At 42.7% G+C, this 15,253-nt stretch overlaps 2 protein-coding genes across 2 annotated transcripts; one reads left to right on the top strand and one right to left on the bottom strand.

Annotated features, from left to right (window-relative positions):
- Window positions 1-15: 15 nt before the first annotated feature.
- On the top strand, window positions 16-1,809 carry LOC117739448 (transmembrane protein 42). Its single transcript, XM_034545858.1, has 3 exons — window positions 16-261; window positions 1,241-1,387; window positions 1,666-1,809. The coding sequence occupies exons 1-3, from the start codon at window positions 85-87 to the stop codon at window positions 1,807-1,809; spliced, it is 468 nt and encodes a 155-aa protein (XP_034401749.1). The 5' UTR covers window positions 16-84.
- Window positions 1,810-6,187: 4,378 nt separating this feature from the next.
- Window positions 6,188-15,213, bottom strand: zdhhc3b (zinc finger DHHC-type palmitoyltransferase 3b). Its single transcript, XM_034545440.1, has 7 exons — window positions 14,854-15,213; window positions 11,021-11,352; window positions 10,367-10,491; window positions 9,569-9,665; window positions 9,221-9,302; window positions 8,750-8,880; window positions 6,188-8,211 (listed from the first exon to the last, which is right to left on the bottom strand). Exons 2-7 carry the CDS (start codon window positions 11,321-11,323, stop codon window positions 8,053-8,055), a joined length of 897 nt encoding a protein of 298 aa, XP_034401331.1. The 5' UTR covers window positions 11,324-11,352; window positions 14,854-15,213; the 3' UTR covers window positions 6,188-8,052.
- Between the last annotated feature and the right edge of the window lie 40 nt (window positions 15,214-15,253).

Here is a 15,253-nt window from a genome sequence, read left to right as displayed (position 1 = left end):
GCAGGCAGCTCAACGCGGACCAGCAGCAGCAACAGAAATGTAAAAGGTGGCCTGGAAAATAATGTGCCTCGGCTCGTCGTCAACATGTTCCCTGGAGTTTTGTATGCACTGCTGGCGGGTTTCCTCGGGGCCGTGGCGTCGTCATCGGCCAAACTGTCCCTCGGAGCCGACTACCTGAAGGGGGTCTGTGAAACCGGACTCCGGACGTGGGGGGAGCAGCGGAAATTTAGACAAGCGGACGAAACTACCGCCTGCGACCGGGTGAGGCATCTCCACAGTTAATTATTTAAACCGTGAGGATGGCTGTGAATAATGCAGCGTGCGCGCCTGCAAGCGGGGTGATTTCTCACGGAGGAAGTTGGATGGTTATCCCCGCCCGCCTCTCCTCTCTGACTCCCTCAGCATCAGCACCAGCAGCATCGCACGGGGGTGGGGGAGCCCATGCAGCAGCTTCGCTCGCGTGACGTCCGCGTGCCGGATGACATTGCAGCTCGTCCGTGTGTGTGTGTGTGTGTGTGTGTGTGTGTGTGTGTGTGTGTGTGTTATGGCGTTATTTTGTAAGTAACTTGTTTCGGCGTGGCGTTTCTGCGAATGTGGTCAGGTGTCGTGTTTGTGTGTGACTCTGGATAAGGTCTACGGTGTGACCTTCACGCTGTGTGCGCGTATACGTCACACGGTGATGTCGGAAACATCTGCAGACAGCAGTCATGGAGCCTCAGACGGTAGAAAGCGTGACATTTAATCTGGAGGATATTTTACATGGCAAAGGTGTGCAAGTAACACACACCCTCTTAACATGCAGCTTCTGGGAACACAATAGACACAATAACGCTGATGGTATTATAATACTGTCATTAATCTAATGTATTCTTTACAATTTGCAGTGGTGGAATGTAACAAAGTAGTTTTACTCAATATTGTGCTGAAGTACAATTTCCAAGGCCCTGTAGTTCATGATATTTACTCCACAAGACATAAAGTATAATAGTTGCTTCACCTCCAGCAACTGCAACATCAACAAATGTGACGGAAACATTGATACAGTTGTGTGTGTGTGTATATATATATATATATATATATATATATATATATATATGTATGTATGTATATATATATATATATATATATATATATATATATATATATATATATGTATATGTGTGTGTATGTATACTAATAATTTAATTGCATGAAAGTGGTCACAAATCAGTTGCCAATAAGTTCTGTTTTTGTTCTTCAGCTTCATATCCCTCTGAGGCTGCTGTGTGGTGGGCTGCTTTTCACCTGCAATGCTGTGATGTGGACCTTCCTCGCCAAAGCCCTCAGGTACTCCTCTTCCTCCACCCAAACCACTGTGACCACCACCGCCTCCAACTTCATATCTTCCGTAAGTATACAACAGTCTCTCACAGGGCCGTGTAGTCTGCTGCCACTGAGCGTAATAGAGTACTGTAATGAAGTTCATTTCACGGTGACCTTTCGTCCTTATATAAGCTGCATTCATTTAGAAAATAGGTTATATTCAGAAATAACTTGTCTCAGTGATGTAGGCCTCTTTCATGAATTACTTGTCAAAGTTCTCCTTGTTTGACATACCCTGAAGGCATCCTTATTGGCGATTATTTTGTATGAAATTGTAGAGACTGACTTACTCCCCCCCCACAGGCTTTTCTGGGCCAGCTGATCTTTGGTGAAGCCCAGATAACGTTGTGGTGGGTCGGGATCTCCCTGACCTTCTCCGGTCTGTTGGTACTGCAGAGGGTTTCACCGCAGGATGGGCAACGTGACGCAGCCACCAAGGACGAATAATAAGTCTTGTCTCCACTAGAGTTCAGCCCGGCTTCGGCTGGCTGTGGAATGAGGTGTGTTTTGGTCGGCTTCTCTTCTGATTTGAACATCTAGCCAAAGAAAAGTGATATATTATAAGAATAATTTCAAGTGTTCTAGTTAATCCTAGCCCAATTACTAGTTGTATTGATCAAATTGTTTCATAGTTAAACTAAGAGCCACTTAAATTGCATCCTTACTGATGAAGAACAAAAATATTTGTAATGTTACTGATTGTCTGTTTGTTTGCATGTAAGCAGAGGAACACTGTTAAAAAATCCGAGGAGATGTTGGCCTTTAGCCAGTAAGGCCATAACACAGCTACAGTCTGGCTAGTGGAGACAAGTTAATGGATGCCTGCAAAAAGTCTTTGAACACACCAATTAAGCAAAAATGATACTAGCTTTACGTTACGTTTGGGGAGTTTATCAGTCAACCGCAGCACAAGAACTCGTGAGCTATAGCGGAACAGATTAGAAGGAAGGGAAAAGAGTAGACTAAAGGGAATAATAAAACAATTTGGGAAATACCCTTCTTTGCATTCTCTACATAAGATTGATACCACTCTGATGTCTGTGCGGGATATATGAAGCTGGTTAGCGTCTGGTTAGCCTAGCTTAGCATAACATGGGGAAAAGGGAAACAGCTAGCCTGGCTCCGTTTGAAGCTAACACACTCTGCCTGCCAGCACATTTAAAGCTCACAATTAACATATTGTATCTTGTTTGTTTAATTCCAACATCCAGTAAAACCACATGGTGTTTTACAATTTGGTTTGCTTCATATTTAAAGGACATGAGGGATATTAATCTTATTTTCTAACTTTCGTCAAGAAAGGAAATATGTGCATTTCTCAAAAGCTATACCTTTAAAGAGACAGATAATACTACATATATATATATATATATATATATATATATATATGTGTATAAATAGTATTATCCAAAAAATTGACTTGAAGTCAATCTTTTGTGGTTTCTTCATGAGCAATGGTCAAATGGTATCATGTACTTTGATGTCACCATTACTCGCCTGCGCATTATATATCGCACCTGCCAGATCACCAAAGCTTTCTTAATTCTCACATTTCCTTAAGTTACTCTGACACTCACTGTAAACATCCTACACTGACGTTGCATCTTGTGCATGCTCAACTCGAATAATAATAAATGAAGCACTTAGCTGACGAGGTAAACTCGTACCTTCACAAGTAATAATACTAATGTAGCGCTCAAAGGCTCGAAAGGCCTTTTCTTCTCTTATTTGTCTTTCTTGACGGCTTGAACCGCAAGATATGAGCAGGACACAGCTGCTCCTCCACTTTATGATAGACGAATGCATGTTCCCACTGAGGCCTGAACTCAAATATCTCACACCAAAGCATCGTGGAGCGTCAATCCATATCAGAGAGACGTCCCTGTGAGCTGCTTCGTGTTATTAAACACACAATCTTGTGATTAAATGTCCAAACTGTCTCTCCAGCATTAGAGACGTCACATTGCCTCTTGATTGCTGTTGTGCTTCATGCGGCCTGCATTCCTGATCTTATATTATCCCGTCCATTACCCATCATTTGCAATACCATCAAACGTCCTTTAAGTCTCATAACACTGTGATGTGTGTAACAGCGAGGGAGCTTTGAGCACGGATAGTTGAGCGTGGGAAATGGCAAACATGCTGCAAGAGGGACGTTTCTGTTGGCATGAATCAGGCAAAGTAAGTATACCGGAGTATACAGTGGTTTGTCTAATGCTTTATTGAACAGTATTTTGAGGTCACACTTTGCGGTTGTTTGGATACATATCATAATATGAATGCATAACGGTAGCTATTATGCCTGTCTGTAATATTCCACAGCAGCAACGCACAAATATATGTCCGATTTCCTTCCAGTCGCTGCTGTGCAGGTTTTGTATCACGTGATTTACATGCATCCCTATTAATGTGACTGCACTGAGAATGTGATGATACAGCACTCATGTTAAAGGCCGGCTGAGTGATGTTTCACCTCGCAGGCTTCATTAGCAGTGGTGATATCCACTGCTAATATCCACTGCTAATATCCACTGCTAATTCACTCCAGCCAGGCTGAAGTGAATTCAGCTGTTTGTGCCTCCCAGTCACATCCTGGGTGTGTTGCATTACCCTTTGGGGGAAATTGCACTTATTCCCTTTCTTGTTGTGAGTCTGATAAGAAGATTGATACCACTCTCATGTCTGTCGGGATTAATATGAAATTGGAGCAAGCAGCCAGTTAGCTTAGCAACCACAATTTTAATTTGTGAGCTTTCAGGATGCTGGGAGGCAGTTAGCTGACAGGTAGCCGTGTCCCCCTGTAAACAGTCTTTATGCTAAGCTAACTGGCTGCTAGCTGTAGCTTCATATTAACAGACAGACACGAGAGCGGTGTCAACCTCCTCGTCTTAGCTCTCAGCGGGTAAGTGAACGTGAAGTGTGGTATTTCTAATGTACCTTTTAAGATCTGTAATATGTGCTTTTTGGTGCCTGGCTTTTCTTTAAGTTAACGGCATGATATGAGGGTAAACCATCTCCCTGTGAACCCACTCTCACTGTATAATAACCAGTCGGAGATTTGCAGTAGCCACATTTGATTCTCCGTGACAGCCGCATGGCTGAGTGTGATGTATTTATATATCTGTGTGCACATAAACTGTAGATGTGGTTGTACAGAGATTAGAAAACAACTCAAATACGATGTTGACCCGACAAGGCGTGCGTGACATTGGCGAGTTCATGTGCTGCACTGCAACTAGTACATTTTTTTCAGCCCTTTCAAAATCAGTAAAGTTTTGACCTATCTCTTGGTAGTATAATGGAAAAGAGATTTTGCAGTAGTTTGTTGGTACTCTTCAACCTAAAATATGTGCAGATCAGTCATCGCTTCTATCTAAAGGCTGCTGCAGCGACAAATGTAACATTATGTTTGACTTTTTAACACAAATCGAGACAGTTTGATTAGAAAGAGTCTCCGACGTAAACTGTTCATAATGTGTCTTACGGATTATGTGAAACAAACATTTGTAAAATTGTAAATATATTCTGTTAATAGGAAACACAAACGGATGTGCAAATTGCCATCCTCACTGAGAGAAGAGACAATACAGAATTATTTAATAAACATCTCATCTGACAAACAAGATTCTTGTCTTCTTGTATGTTAAGTTCATCTTCATGGCAGCTTTGGTCTTCAGAGAGAGGAGCTTCTCACAGCTATTCTACTTCCATATAGATCAAATTAGATGTGACTTACAATGCACCTGTATTCAACTGGGTAAAGATGTGAAGGTTTGGTCTTTTCCTGCAGGGAACAGGGACTTTGTACTCATTTAGCTCAGTGTCCTCTCTGCATCCAAACACAGTAACAGTCTAATAAAGAGCATTCTGACTGTAGCTAATGGGGCTGGATGTAATGTCTACTTTTACGGGGATGCTTCCTGTAAATAATTTATCAGTTTAAAGCCCCTTCAGATGCCTTGCACTAATTACAAGGCAGATAAGATCATGCTTCTGCAATTACAACAGTTACATATTTATTTTTTAATCATAAATATATTAAACGGTATCAATTATCTACTTTTTGTGTCCACATTTCTCAAAAAGGACAAACATATCTCTTTCATTTCACATGTGTCTTTGGAAAAATAGCAAACATTCAAATTGTGGTATTTCAAGGTATTTATTTAATATATATCCTGCTTTTTTAAAATGGGGTAAAAGTTGGTTTCTAATTATACAATTTAACTCGGGATGGTAACATGACATATGGCTAAAATCTGTCATTTACTAATCTGTATTGGTCATCAAAAGACAGCAACCATTCAAATGAAGACATTTTAAAAAGGTATGATTTTTTTCAAAATTGGAGGTTTTTAATGAGCTGCCAAATTACAATGTGTATTTACAGCAAAAATCAGACAATTCATTCTTATGTCAGGATATATTAATTACAAGTTTTGTTTTGAAACTATAGTATCATATTTGTCCCTGAATTTAAAGGGTCCAAATTTCTCACCAAGTAAAACCTTATTTTCAAAATCTTATCAACCGAGTCAATAAAATATCCACACAAATTATATAAAGTTGTGCTGCATACATACTGTTTTATTGTAATCCCCTTTAAACAAATATCAGTCAAAAGGGGAAAAAACATGTGGTCCATAATAAGTACTACAAATGGGATTTATAGAATATATCAAGAAAAGAAAAAAAGAAAGCTGGTGAACTGTATGTGTAAACTGGATAGCAACAGTTGCATCTCCGTATCATGATAACATTTCTTTAAAACTTCAGTGATTTTTTAAAAAAGTCTAAGAAAATGTCACACTTGATTATGCTCAACTCCTGAAATGGTAACTTTAATGCCTCTCTTCATACAGCATTACATTTGGCAAAATATATGTCCAAATATGTCCTTTCATCATCTTCAAAAAGCAAGTTCTATAAATACAGTAAGGCTTTCGAACACATTTGAGGAAAGGCATTTTTAATGTGCAATGCTTTGAAGTGGCCCATTCTCATCACCAAAGGTACAATATCCTCCTCACACTGGCTGGTCCGGTACCCGTCCACAGCAATTAAAACGTGCATTTCTAACGTGGTCCGTCGGGCCTCGGTGAACATTTTCCTCTAGCCTAAATGTCAATCAACATCTTTATCCTGTGAGGCTTTTTCTCCCTCTCGGCAGGCTCACGCAATCAGAGACAAACTGGATTATCCACAAGCGAATTCCATCAATTGAGAGCCAGTGAATCACACTGGGTCAGTGCATTCAGAGAGCAACGTGTATTGCTTTTATTCCTTTCTATCTGAGCTGGTGGCTGTGATTAAACTGGTTATAAAGCAAAGAGGCTGGCTGGGTTTGCTACACACATAGTGGCCAAATAGTCAAAAGAAGGTCAACCCACCCAACCTGCTGGATTGTAAAACCAACAGACAACACTTTGATTCCCTGTTAAGTATCACATGTTTTAAGTTATAATCCTAAAGATTCCCTTAAACTCAAACCTACTACTTACGGCCGGTACTACTTTTTCAGCAAGAAGCCGTTCAATGTAAATAAATCCAGTTATTAGCTCTATAGTGGTTTTGTTTGTTCGAGGTGGAGTCCGCCATTCGAATGACCTTCACAAGCATGTGATGAAGTGACCTGTTGGATATGAGTGGGTTTCCATTCCACTTTGTAAAATCTAAGGCAAGAAATCAGACTACGGTTGTTTATGGCATGATGGTGAGTCTGTCTGGCTGCACGTTAACAAAGTCCCCCGTTGAACAGCACTTGCTGTCACCACTGGTAACCACGGGTAACCAACACTAAAATCTTAACGATTACAACTTTCTGTCTTACAGCCTTTAAACCTCCCTCACAGCTCCGTAAGCTGTTTTTATACATGATTTGATTCAAGTTTCTTGGGGTGCCAGACATGTGGGGATTATTGCAGACTAAATGTATGTAAAGAAATGTTCTTAAAATTCAGTCTCCAAATACTTTTGTTAGATGACCTGAACTAATCCACCTATCTGGCACCAAAGAAAGACACAACAAACTAATTGAAACCAATGTGATCCTGTCTCATCCTCACTGTCACATTAAGGCAAAAATAATAGAAATGTCTTTTAAAAATACTAACGCACTGTTCTAAGGCAAATCATCCGCAGCACTCGGCAAAAGACTCTTGCGATGACAGGAATACAGCAAATGAAGAGGTGACAGGATCACGACAGCATTTACACAAAGACAAAACCAGGAGACCATGTTGGCACCCGGACTGCAAAAGACTTCCTGGGCATCAGTTGTGCGTTCACTTTGTTTGGCTTTAAAGCAGGAAGTGTTCAGACATACCGCAGGAAGACCTCAGTCTCTTGGTGTCGTTTCACCGCCTCCTATTGAGTGATCCTTGCCAAGTTGTGGCAGCTTAGTGAGAGATGTTTTCTTTCTTGTTTTTGCAGAGCAGCACGTCAATTATCTCAGTCAGCACCAAGAGGGAAATAATAAAATAGAAAGAAGGTAAAGGTTGTTTTTTTTAGTTTTAAAAAAACATTTTGACACCGTCGCTTACAACGGGACACCCTGAAATATCGATAATATCCACAAACTAAAGAAAATGTAGAAGTGGTTTAAGTGGAGTTTATGCTCGTCGTGGTCCGGCCAATAGGAGGGCCGACCAGGAAGTCCAAAGCGGCAGAGCTCGGTTAGACGTCCAGCCTTCACACGATGTACTGGTACAAGTCCGCCTTGCCGTGATCGGGTGTTGCGAAAGGACTCAGCCAGGCTATCGAGAACGGATGACCGAACACCACCGTCATGTTCATCCATTTGGACTTCTTGGCCCATCGCCTCTCCTCCTTCTTGAGCTGTTCGATACCCTGTGGTTAAAAGACAAACATGAGAGAAGAGGTGAGTCTCCAGTGTTGACTCGCGCTCAAAGCTGAACATATAGCTGCGTATTTAAAATGTTTAATGTACCGGCAGGAAATAACCATCTTGAGGGAATGAAATCAAGCGTGTTTTGTATTCTTTTGATTTATTTTCCCCTCAGAGGTCTTGACAAAGGTTAGGGTGACACAACCACACCACACCACACCACACCACACCACACCACACCACACCACACCACACAACGCTTGTAGTGAATATTAAAACAGCGCGAGTCATCGTCGTTGGTGGTTTGAGCTGATACGCTATGAGAAAAAGCCCTAATCTCAACCTACCCGGAAGCTCGACAGTAAGTGAACTACCTGCTCCTGCTTTCATCTGGGCTCTGACTTTGTGACAGAATGAATCCATGACTTATTTTAGGAAGTCAGAGGTGCTACATGGACATTCATGCCTGGATAACTGCCTTAAACCTGCTGTGACGGTCGAAATTCACAACACAAACGAATTGCTGCTGTTTTCACTCACCGTCTCGTCGGTGCAGATGGAGTGGACCTGGGTCCCAAACATGACTGCAGTGAAGATCAGAAACAGGAGTGCCTCGAAGCAGAGGAGGATGAGGAGGATGACCGTGGCTGGGGGAGAGAAGTTACTGCACTCTGGAGAGGAAGAGGGAGGGAGAGAGAGAGAGAGAGAGAGATGTCTCGTGTTAACTAGGAATACAGCCTCGTGGTCGTATTCCTCCGCCAACCAGGGAAGTTGCAGTTTACATCCATGTAAAAAATGTAATCGCTTCATCGTTTCATTCTTTTTAGATGTTTGTGTGAAATTGTCATAATCAGCAGAGGACTTCTTGAAGCCAAACATGTGATTAGCGAGGTTAGTGACAGGTGACCGTCAACCTCTAAGCCACAACTCGTCTTTTTGGAGTATAATCAGCCATATTTGCACATGTGGATGTTGGTAGGAGAGCAGCCACTTCATCAGTAAGTCACTTACTTGTCCAGTCTTCTTCAAAGCAGAACACAAAATGGAGGGCCACCAAGATTAGCGAATGGAAGGATATCAGTGCAATATACATCTGGGGGGGAGAGAGAGCATAATAAAGCATACGATTTGGTGTCAAGAAAAGATTCTTGAGAAACAGGTGTGAGGCACGGGGACAGCCCCTTTGTTGATGTGAGAAGGAACCGGTTGACTTTTCTGTTACGTTAAGCCATTCTAAATCATATATTTTGCTTTTTGTCTTGATTTGGTGTTCTTGTGTGTTCTGGCTTATATCTAAAAGAACTAGAAAAATAGACATTTTGCGTGGTAACATCATGTCTCCGGTGTTCAAGGACTCACCGTGAAGAGCACAAAGTACTTCTGGTTGTTCTCCCCGACACAGTTGTTCACCCAGGGACAGTGGTGGTCCATCTTTTTGATGCAGCGTTTGCACACACTGTGAACACATTAATATAAAAAGGTAAAGATGATGAAACGGAATAATAAATATTGCAGGCAAACTGGCTTTTTGAGCCAAAAGACCAATCTGAATATAGAGTATATGTATCTAGTAAAAGAGGACTGCTCTCAATCATGGTGGCTTGACTGTGTTCGTTTGTGTGTGCGTTTCTCAAGTTCGGTCTGGCGCCTCACAATCTACCCTCTGACAAAGCTCCATCTATTTGTGTGCTTTGTTGACGCACTTTCTGAGTGAAATCTATATTTAAAAAGCGTCCGTCTCCTACTTGTAGCATATTATTCTTATGGGTCATTAGATGCAAGTGTACAATCTGGTTGTCATCATCTCAACCACCAACAAGAAAGAAATCATCTGTTTATTTTCAAACTGACTGCCATTATCCCACGAGCCAGAGTGACTCACTGGCTCTACAATTCAATTACGCTGCAGTGTTTTTATGCTTTTCATGCCTTGAGATCCCCAGAGAAACCGCTGAGCAGCCACAGAGGGAACTCCCTTATCATCTAACTGCAGGGGGAATGCTACACAGCTACTCGAGCTAAAACACACACGGGGGTGGCAGAGGGCCCACCGGCGCGGACGTCAGCAGAACGCTCTAATCGCCCAGACCCACAACTTAAAAGTTGAGGCGTTTGTGATCTTCCCGACAATCTGCACACTCGCAGGGCGCGCCGTACCTGCAGTGGTGCGCTCTGTCGGGCTTTATGCTGCAGCACTTGGGACACTTGTACACCACCTGTCCTGGTTTGAGCTTCAGGCTTTCGATGAATTCTTTGGTCGCGTTCCCTTTAGGCACGGCTCCCTGAGAAAGAGAGGGGGGGGGGGGGGGGGGGGGGGGGGGGGGGGTAATTCAATGGTTTGTTTCAGTGATTCCTTGTCATTCATTTAGCTGCAGGAGCTCCTTAAAGATGGAAATTCTCCTTCACAGCAAAGAAAAATGAAAGATTTATGGTTTTAATCACTCAACTGGCCAAGATTACAAAACTACAACATAACATAACCAAGAAACTATTACAGTCCAGCCAGTAGGTGGCCCATGGTCCAAAATGAGCAGTGGGTCCCAACTGATACCAGAACCAAACAGCATTTCTATGCTGGAATACCACTTTGCTGTAGATCAGTGACAATTTGACTCAAAACTAATTTCCTGAAGGATACAGACCACATGAGGATGCATATCAAAAAGGTATTTAAAATCAAATTCACATGCGTCTGCAAAAGTAAAAGTAAAAGAAAGTGTTTAACCTGGTCGGCATGCATTCTAACAGTATATAAAGACAATTTATACAAAGATGTTTTACAGCGTGTGTATGATGATGAGTCGGACTGACCGGGTCTGTGCACATGGCCTTGGCGTGAGAGGCGAGGGCGAGGAACCCCAGGCCGTTGAAGATCACCCCGTTGAAGAGGCTGTAGATCACGCTCTTGGCGGGCAGCAGCATGACGAACACCACCACAAACTCGGCGTAGAGGACCAGGAACCAGGTGATGACGCCGCACACGATGCCGCAGCCGTCGCGGATGAACCACATGGTGTCGGAGGTGTTGCGGAGCGGGGGAGGGGCGCAGTGCTCGGGCCTCAGGTAGCCAGCCTGCCTCTCGATGTCCCTGGTGCGGTGCGCCGGGCTCTTCATCCTACAACGCCCGGGGCTCCGACCACATACTGAGAGCAGCGGCGAGGGACAGATGGAGAAGAAGAGGGGGAGCAGAGTGACGGGGAGAAAAGGAAAGAAAGGAATTGGAGAAGGAGGTGAGGGATTAGGACGTAGGTCGGTATCAGTGTACGGCTGCAACTAACAATTATTTTTGAATGCCAGAACAAGCAGACACAGTTTCTTCCTGCAGGCTGTCTCTCAGATGAGCATTAACTCAGTCATACATTGTCAATAACCCTGTAACACATGCTGCTGTTATAGATTTTAGATGCACCATTTTTTCATATGTACATATATTCTTTAACTTTATTTATCCAGCTTTGTTGTCTTTGTTCCCAGCTGTTATGAATATTGCTGTGTACACTGAGGGCGATGCAAAAAACCAGAGGCCAACTCCTTGTAATGGTCTATGAAAATGTGCCGCACAGGTTTCCAGTCGTACGTGACACTTTCATACGGCTTGTTTTTTTTTCCCACCAACAATCCAAATCTTCAACATTATAGATTTACAGTCATGCAAGACAAATGCAAACTGCTAATGGTCATTTCTGCAGCGTGTCTGGTAGTTTTTACATAATAAATTATTGTTCTATTATTTTGAAAAATAAATAAAGAATGTGAAAACGATTGATGAAGTGATTCGGAAAAAAATAACTGTTGATTGATTTCCTGTCAATCTACCAAGTGACTAATGGTCTCTGCTCTATATCAGTGCCATGTCTGCATTACAGCAATAGCACAGTGTAATAGTGCTGTACCACAACAACTAAGAGTCTGTGCAGTCTATCTAATAAGCGTTCCACATCCTCGAGGAATACAAACAAAGATAGGGGCTAATAAGTCCACAGAGAAAATGGGCAAATGAGGTTGAGGACAATAACAGCAACATTAACTGAATGAACCACAATCAGTGATTGGCCTCATCCCAACGGGCCAAACAATACACCCACATTCCCCCTCGCAGTCAAACGAAGACACCGTTGTTGGATTTGGAAACTGCAAATCACCATTTGGCTTTAAAAGTGAACCACAACAATGCTTCAACTAAACAGCCTCCACAGTTGTCCTGAGCTGCATCCGGCTGGAGGTCGTGTCCGATGCCTTATGAATAAGCAATTGGGCCGGTCCGAGAGTGTGATGCGCCTTCAAAGGGGGTAAAATGTCGGAAAACCAAAAATAGGCCTCCCTATTATATGCAGACAACAGACACTGGAATAAAATAGCTAATTCCCAGAGGACGTCTGGGACCCGGCACCCGTCTCCTCAAACCCTGAGTTTATACCGGGAGCAGTGAAATTGGTCAGTCCTGAGGATTCAATATATCCATTAGGATTAAGTGAGCGATAACAGTTAAACTGGCTTCCCCCCCGAGGACAGGAATGTAATCAGAAAGAAAAGGATACAGAGTTTCTATGGCACATTTGGGATAGAATTAATCAAAGCCATCTCTGGATATAGCCAGGTACTCCGACTGCAATAATTCAGGCAATTAACTGAAAATAATTGATAAAATGTGGGTATTGACTTGTACTTTGTGGTTCGAATGACTGTTTTAAAAATGCAGTAGGCCCGACCCGAACCCTGCTGCGCAGCATCTTGACCTCCTCACCACAGCAGGAGTCAGGCGGGGGTGGGGGGGTCGTTGTTGGAGGTGTGGCGTGTCTGCGAGTATCACTTCCACTAGAAGCCTCTGTGTTTGTGTATGAAACTTAGCTTGCCTTTAAATGTAATACGCCAGCAGTATTATTTACAAAATATGATGCTTTGTTTGTCTAAAACTCCCCAACAGTATATTGTAGGTAACATTATTTTCGTTCGCTTGTTGCTCATAATCGGATAATAAAACACATTTAAAAGTTAATTTCTTCCACAATCACTTTCCCAATTTGAGGTGAGGCGTCACAATGCCAATGTGAAAAGGTGGACTTCCTCAGACCGACAAAATTGTTACCACAGGATATATTATTATGGCGTTTGTCCCCTTATCTAGAAAATCACTGCGAGATTGAATCATTTCTTTACAAGATTTTTGAAAATGCTTGTTAGTTTCAGGTTTAGTTTCATCAGTCAAGCCAACGGCTGATGATTCATGTGACTGTTTACCATTATAAAAAAAACGTGTTCCGGTGACGGAGACACGTTTGGTATCGACTTGTAATTGTTATGTGGAGCCTTTTAACAGTTCCCTTCATTGGAAACAAAGAAGCTCAGATGGCCCTAAAAAACGGGTTTAGTGAAAATGCCGATGAATGGACAAGATAGGACTTCCTACAATAGAGTGATGAAAGACCTCGAGGATCAACTCAGTCCATAGAGTGGAGAATGAGTCTATAGATTTCTATTTTTATTTTAACAACTGAATGGCTTGATTGTCTGTCTGTCTGTCCCCCCCACCCCCCCATCCATTCTTCTCCTGAGTCGACCCAGAGAAACACCAGTTGATAGTTTCTGTATTGAAATGCTACCAGCCCGCTGCCTCAGCAGTACTGAAGATTAGATTCAATATGTGATTCATCCTGTAACGGGAGACTAAATGTTCACACCGCACAGTCGGATATTCAATTAATGATTTATGGGCATGTTCAACACCCTGCTGCTTGAATGCATTTCAAAGTAAATGACAGCCACTAATGTGGATAGGCAGGATGAAAGATGTAGCGATGAGAGGCAGCTGGATTTGACCTCCTGTTGAGTTAATTGACACTCATGTGATTGCACTTTACTGATGACCTCCTCTGGCAATTTACAGAGCAAAAGACTTCTAATCTCACTTGGATTAGTTTTTGGGACACATTTTGAGAGCTTGACTGATTGCAACTAATGATTATGAGACGACAACTATCAGAAAGTGAAGATGTGTTTCTGACTATCTGATCTCTATTTTAAATCCTGAATGAATTTACTTCCAAGTCAAATTTGGTCTCCAACAACCTTTGAGAAAAACATATCGGGGTCTCCATCGTGCTAGATGCTTGACTTATTAATAGTTGCAGCCCTAAAGTAAGGTTAAGTTTTAACAAGCATGCAACCAGATAAGATATGAAGATAAAAGATAAGATAATCCCTTGTTTAAAGCTTGGTTGATTTAAGATCAGATACGATATTACATTATTCATTTCTTAAATTAGTGGAGGATAAATAAGACACAAATTAAAATATGTTAAAAAACGTAATGGTCAACGAAATCTCCTAAGTGCCCTAGAGCAAGACTCAAGAGAAATTGACCTCTGACCTCCCTGAAAATGGGTGAGCAAAAAAGGGAAATGATATTGTCGTGCCCAGTGGGGGGCTGAGCAGGTATTATGGCACCGCAATGCCATAATTCATAATAGCTAATTAGTTCCAGAAAGTTATTATCTATTAGCCCGACCAGGAAGTAGCTGGCAGCTGGAGCAGCATATCTTGACTCCTATTACTTGATAGCTGACAACGACCATGCAGCGTTAATTCCATTCAAGTATCTGAAGAGTTTACGTTACACTTCCACGGTTGTTGTTTTGAACACATACCTCGCCCTCTCCAGGCTTGTGGGGGAAAGTTGCTGGCAGTCTTCGCGTAGTTTGGAGCCTCGGGAAGTTTAAAAACACAGCGAAGTGTCTCCTCCGTGTGTTAGCGCAATCCCAGCTAACCTCACTGATCTGCGGTCAGATGCTCTGCGCAGCTCGGCTCCCGCTTTCTCTGCCGCCTCGGTTTCGACGAGGTGTTAATTCACCTCGTTCGTGTGCTAATTATCGCGGGGGACCGAGCACCGAGACGGGCCGTTACCGAACGACGGCTTCCTCCCCTGTTAGACCCAGAAAGCGTTGCTGGCAGCGGGGCAGCAACGCGCAGAGCGAAGCAGGAAGTCCGATAGTCTCTGCCGAGGGTTTCCGTACCCTGAGCGAGGTCTATCAGGCAGCAGCCGCTCCC

Source organism: Cyclopterus lumpus, chromosome 11 (genome assembly GCF_009769545.1).
Source record: "Cyclopterus lumpus isolate fCycLum1 chromosome 11, fCycLum1.pri, whole genome shotgun sequence".
Taxonomy (NCBI): Eukaryota; Metazoa; Chordata; class Actinopteri; order Perciformes; family Cyclopteridae; genus Cyclopterus; species Cyclopterus lumpus.
This window is presented reverse-complemented; position numbering and strand designations above follow the sequence as displayed.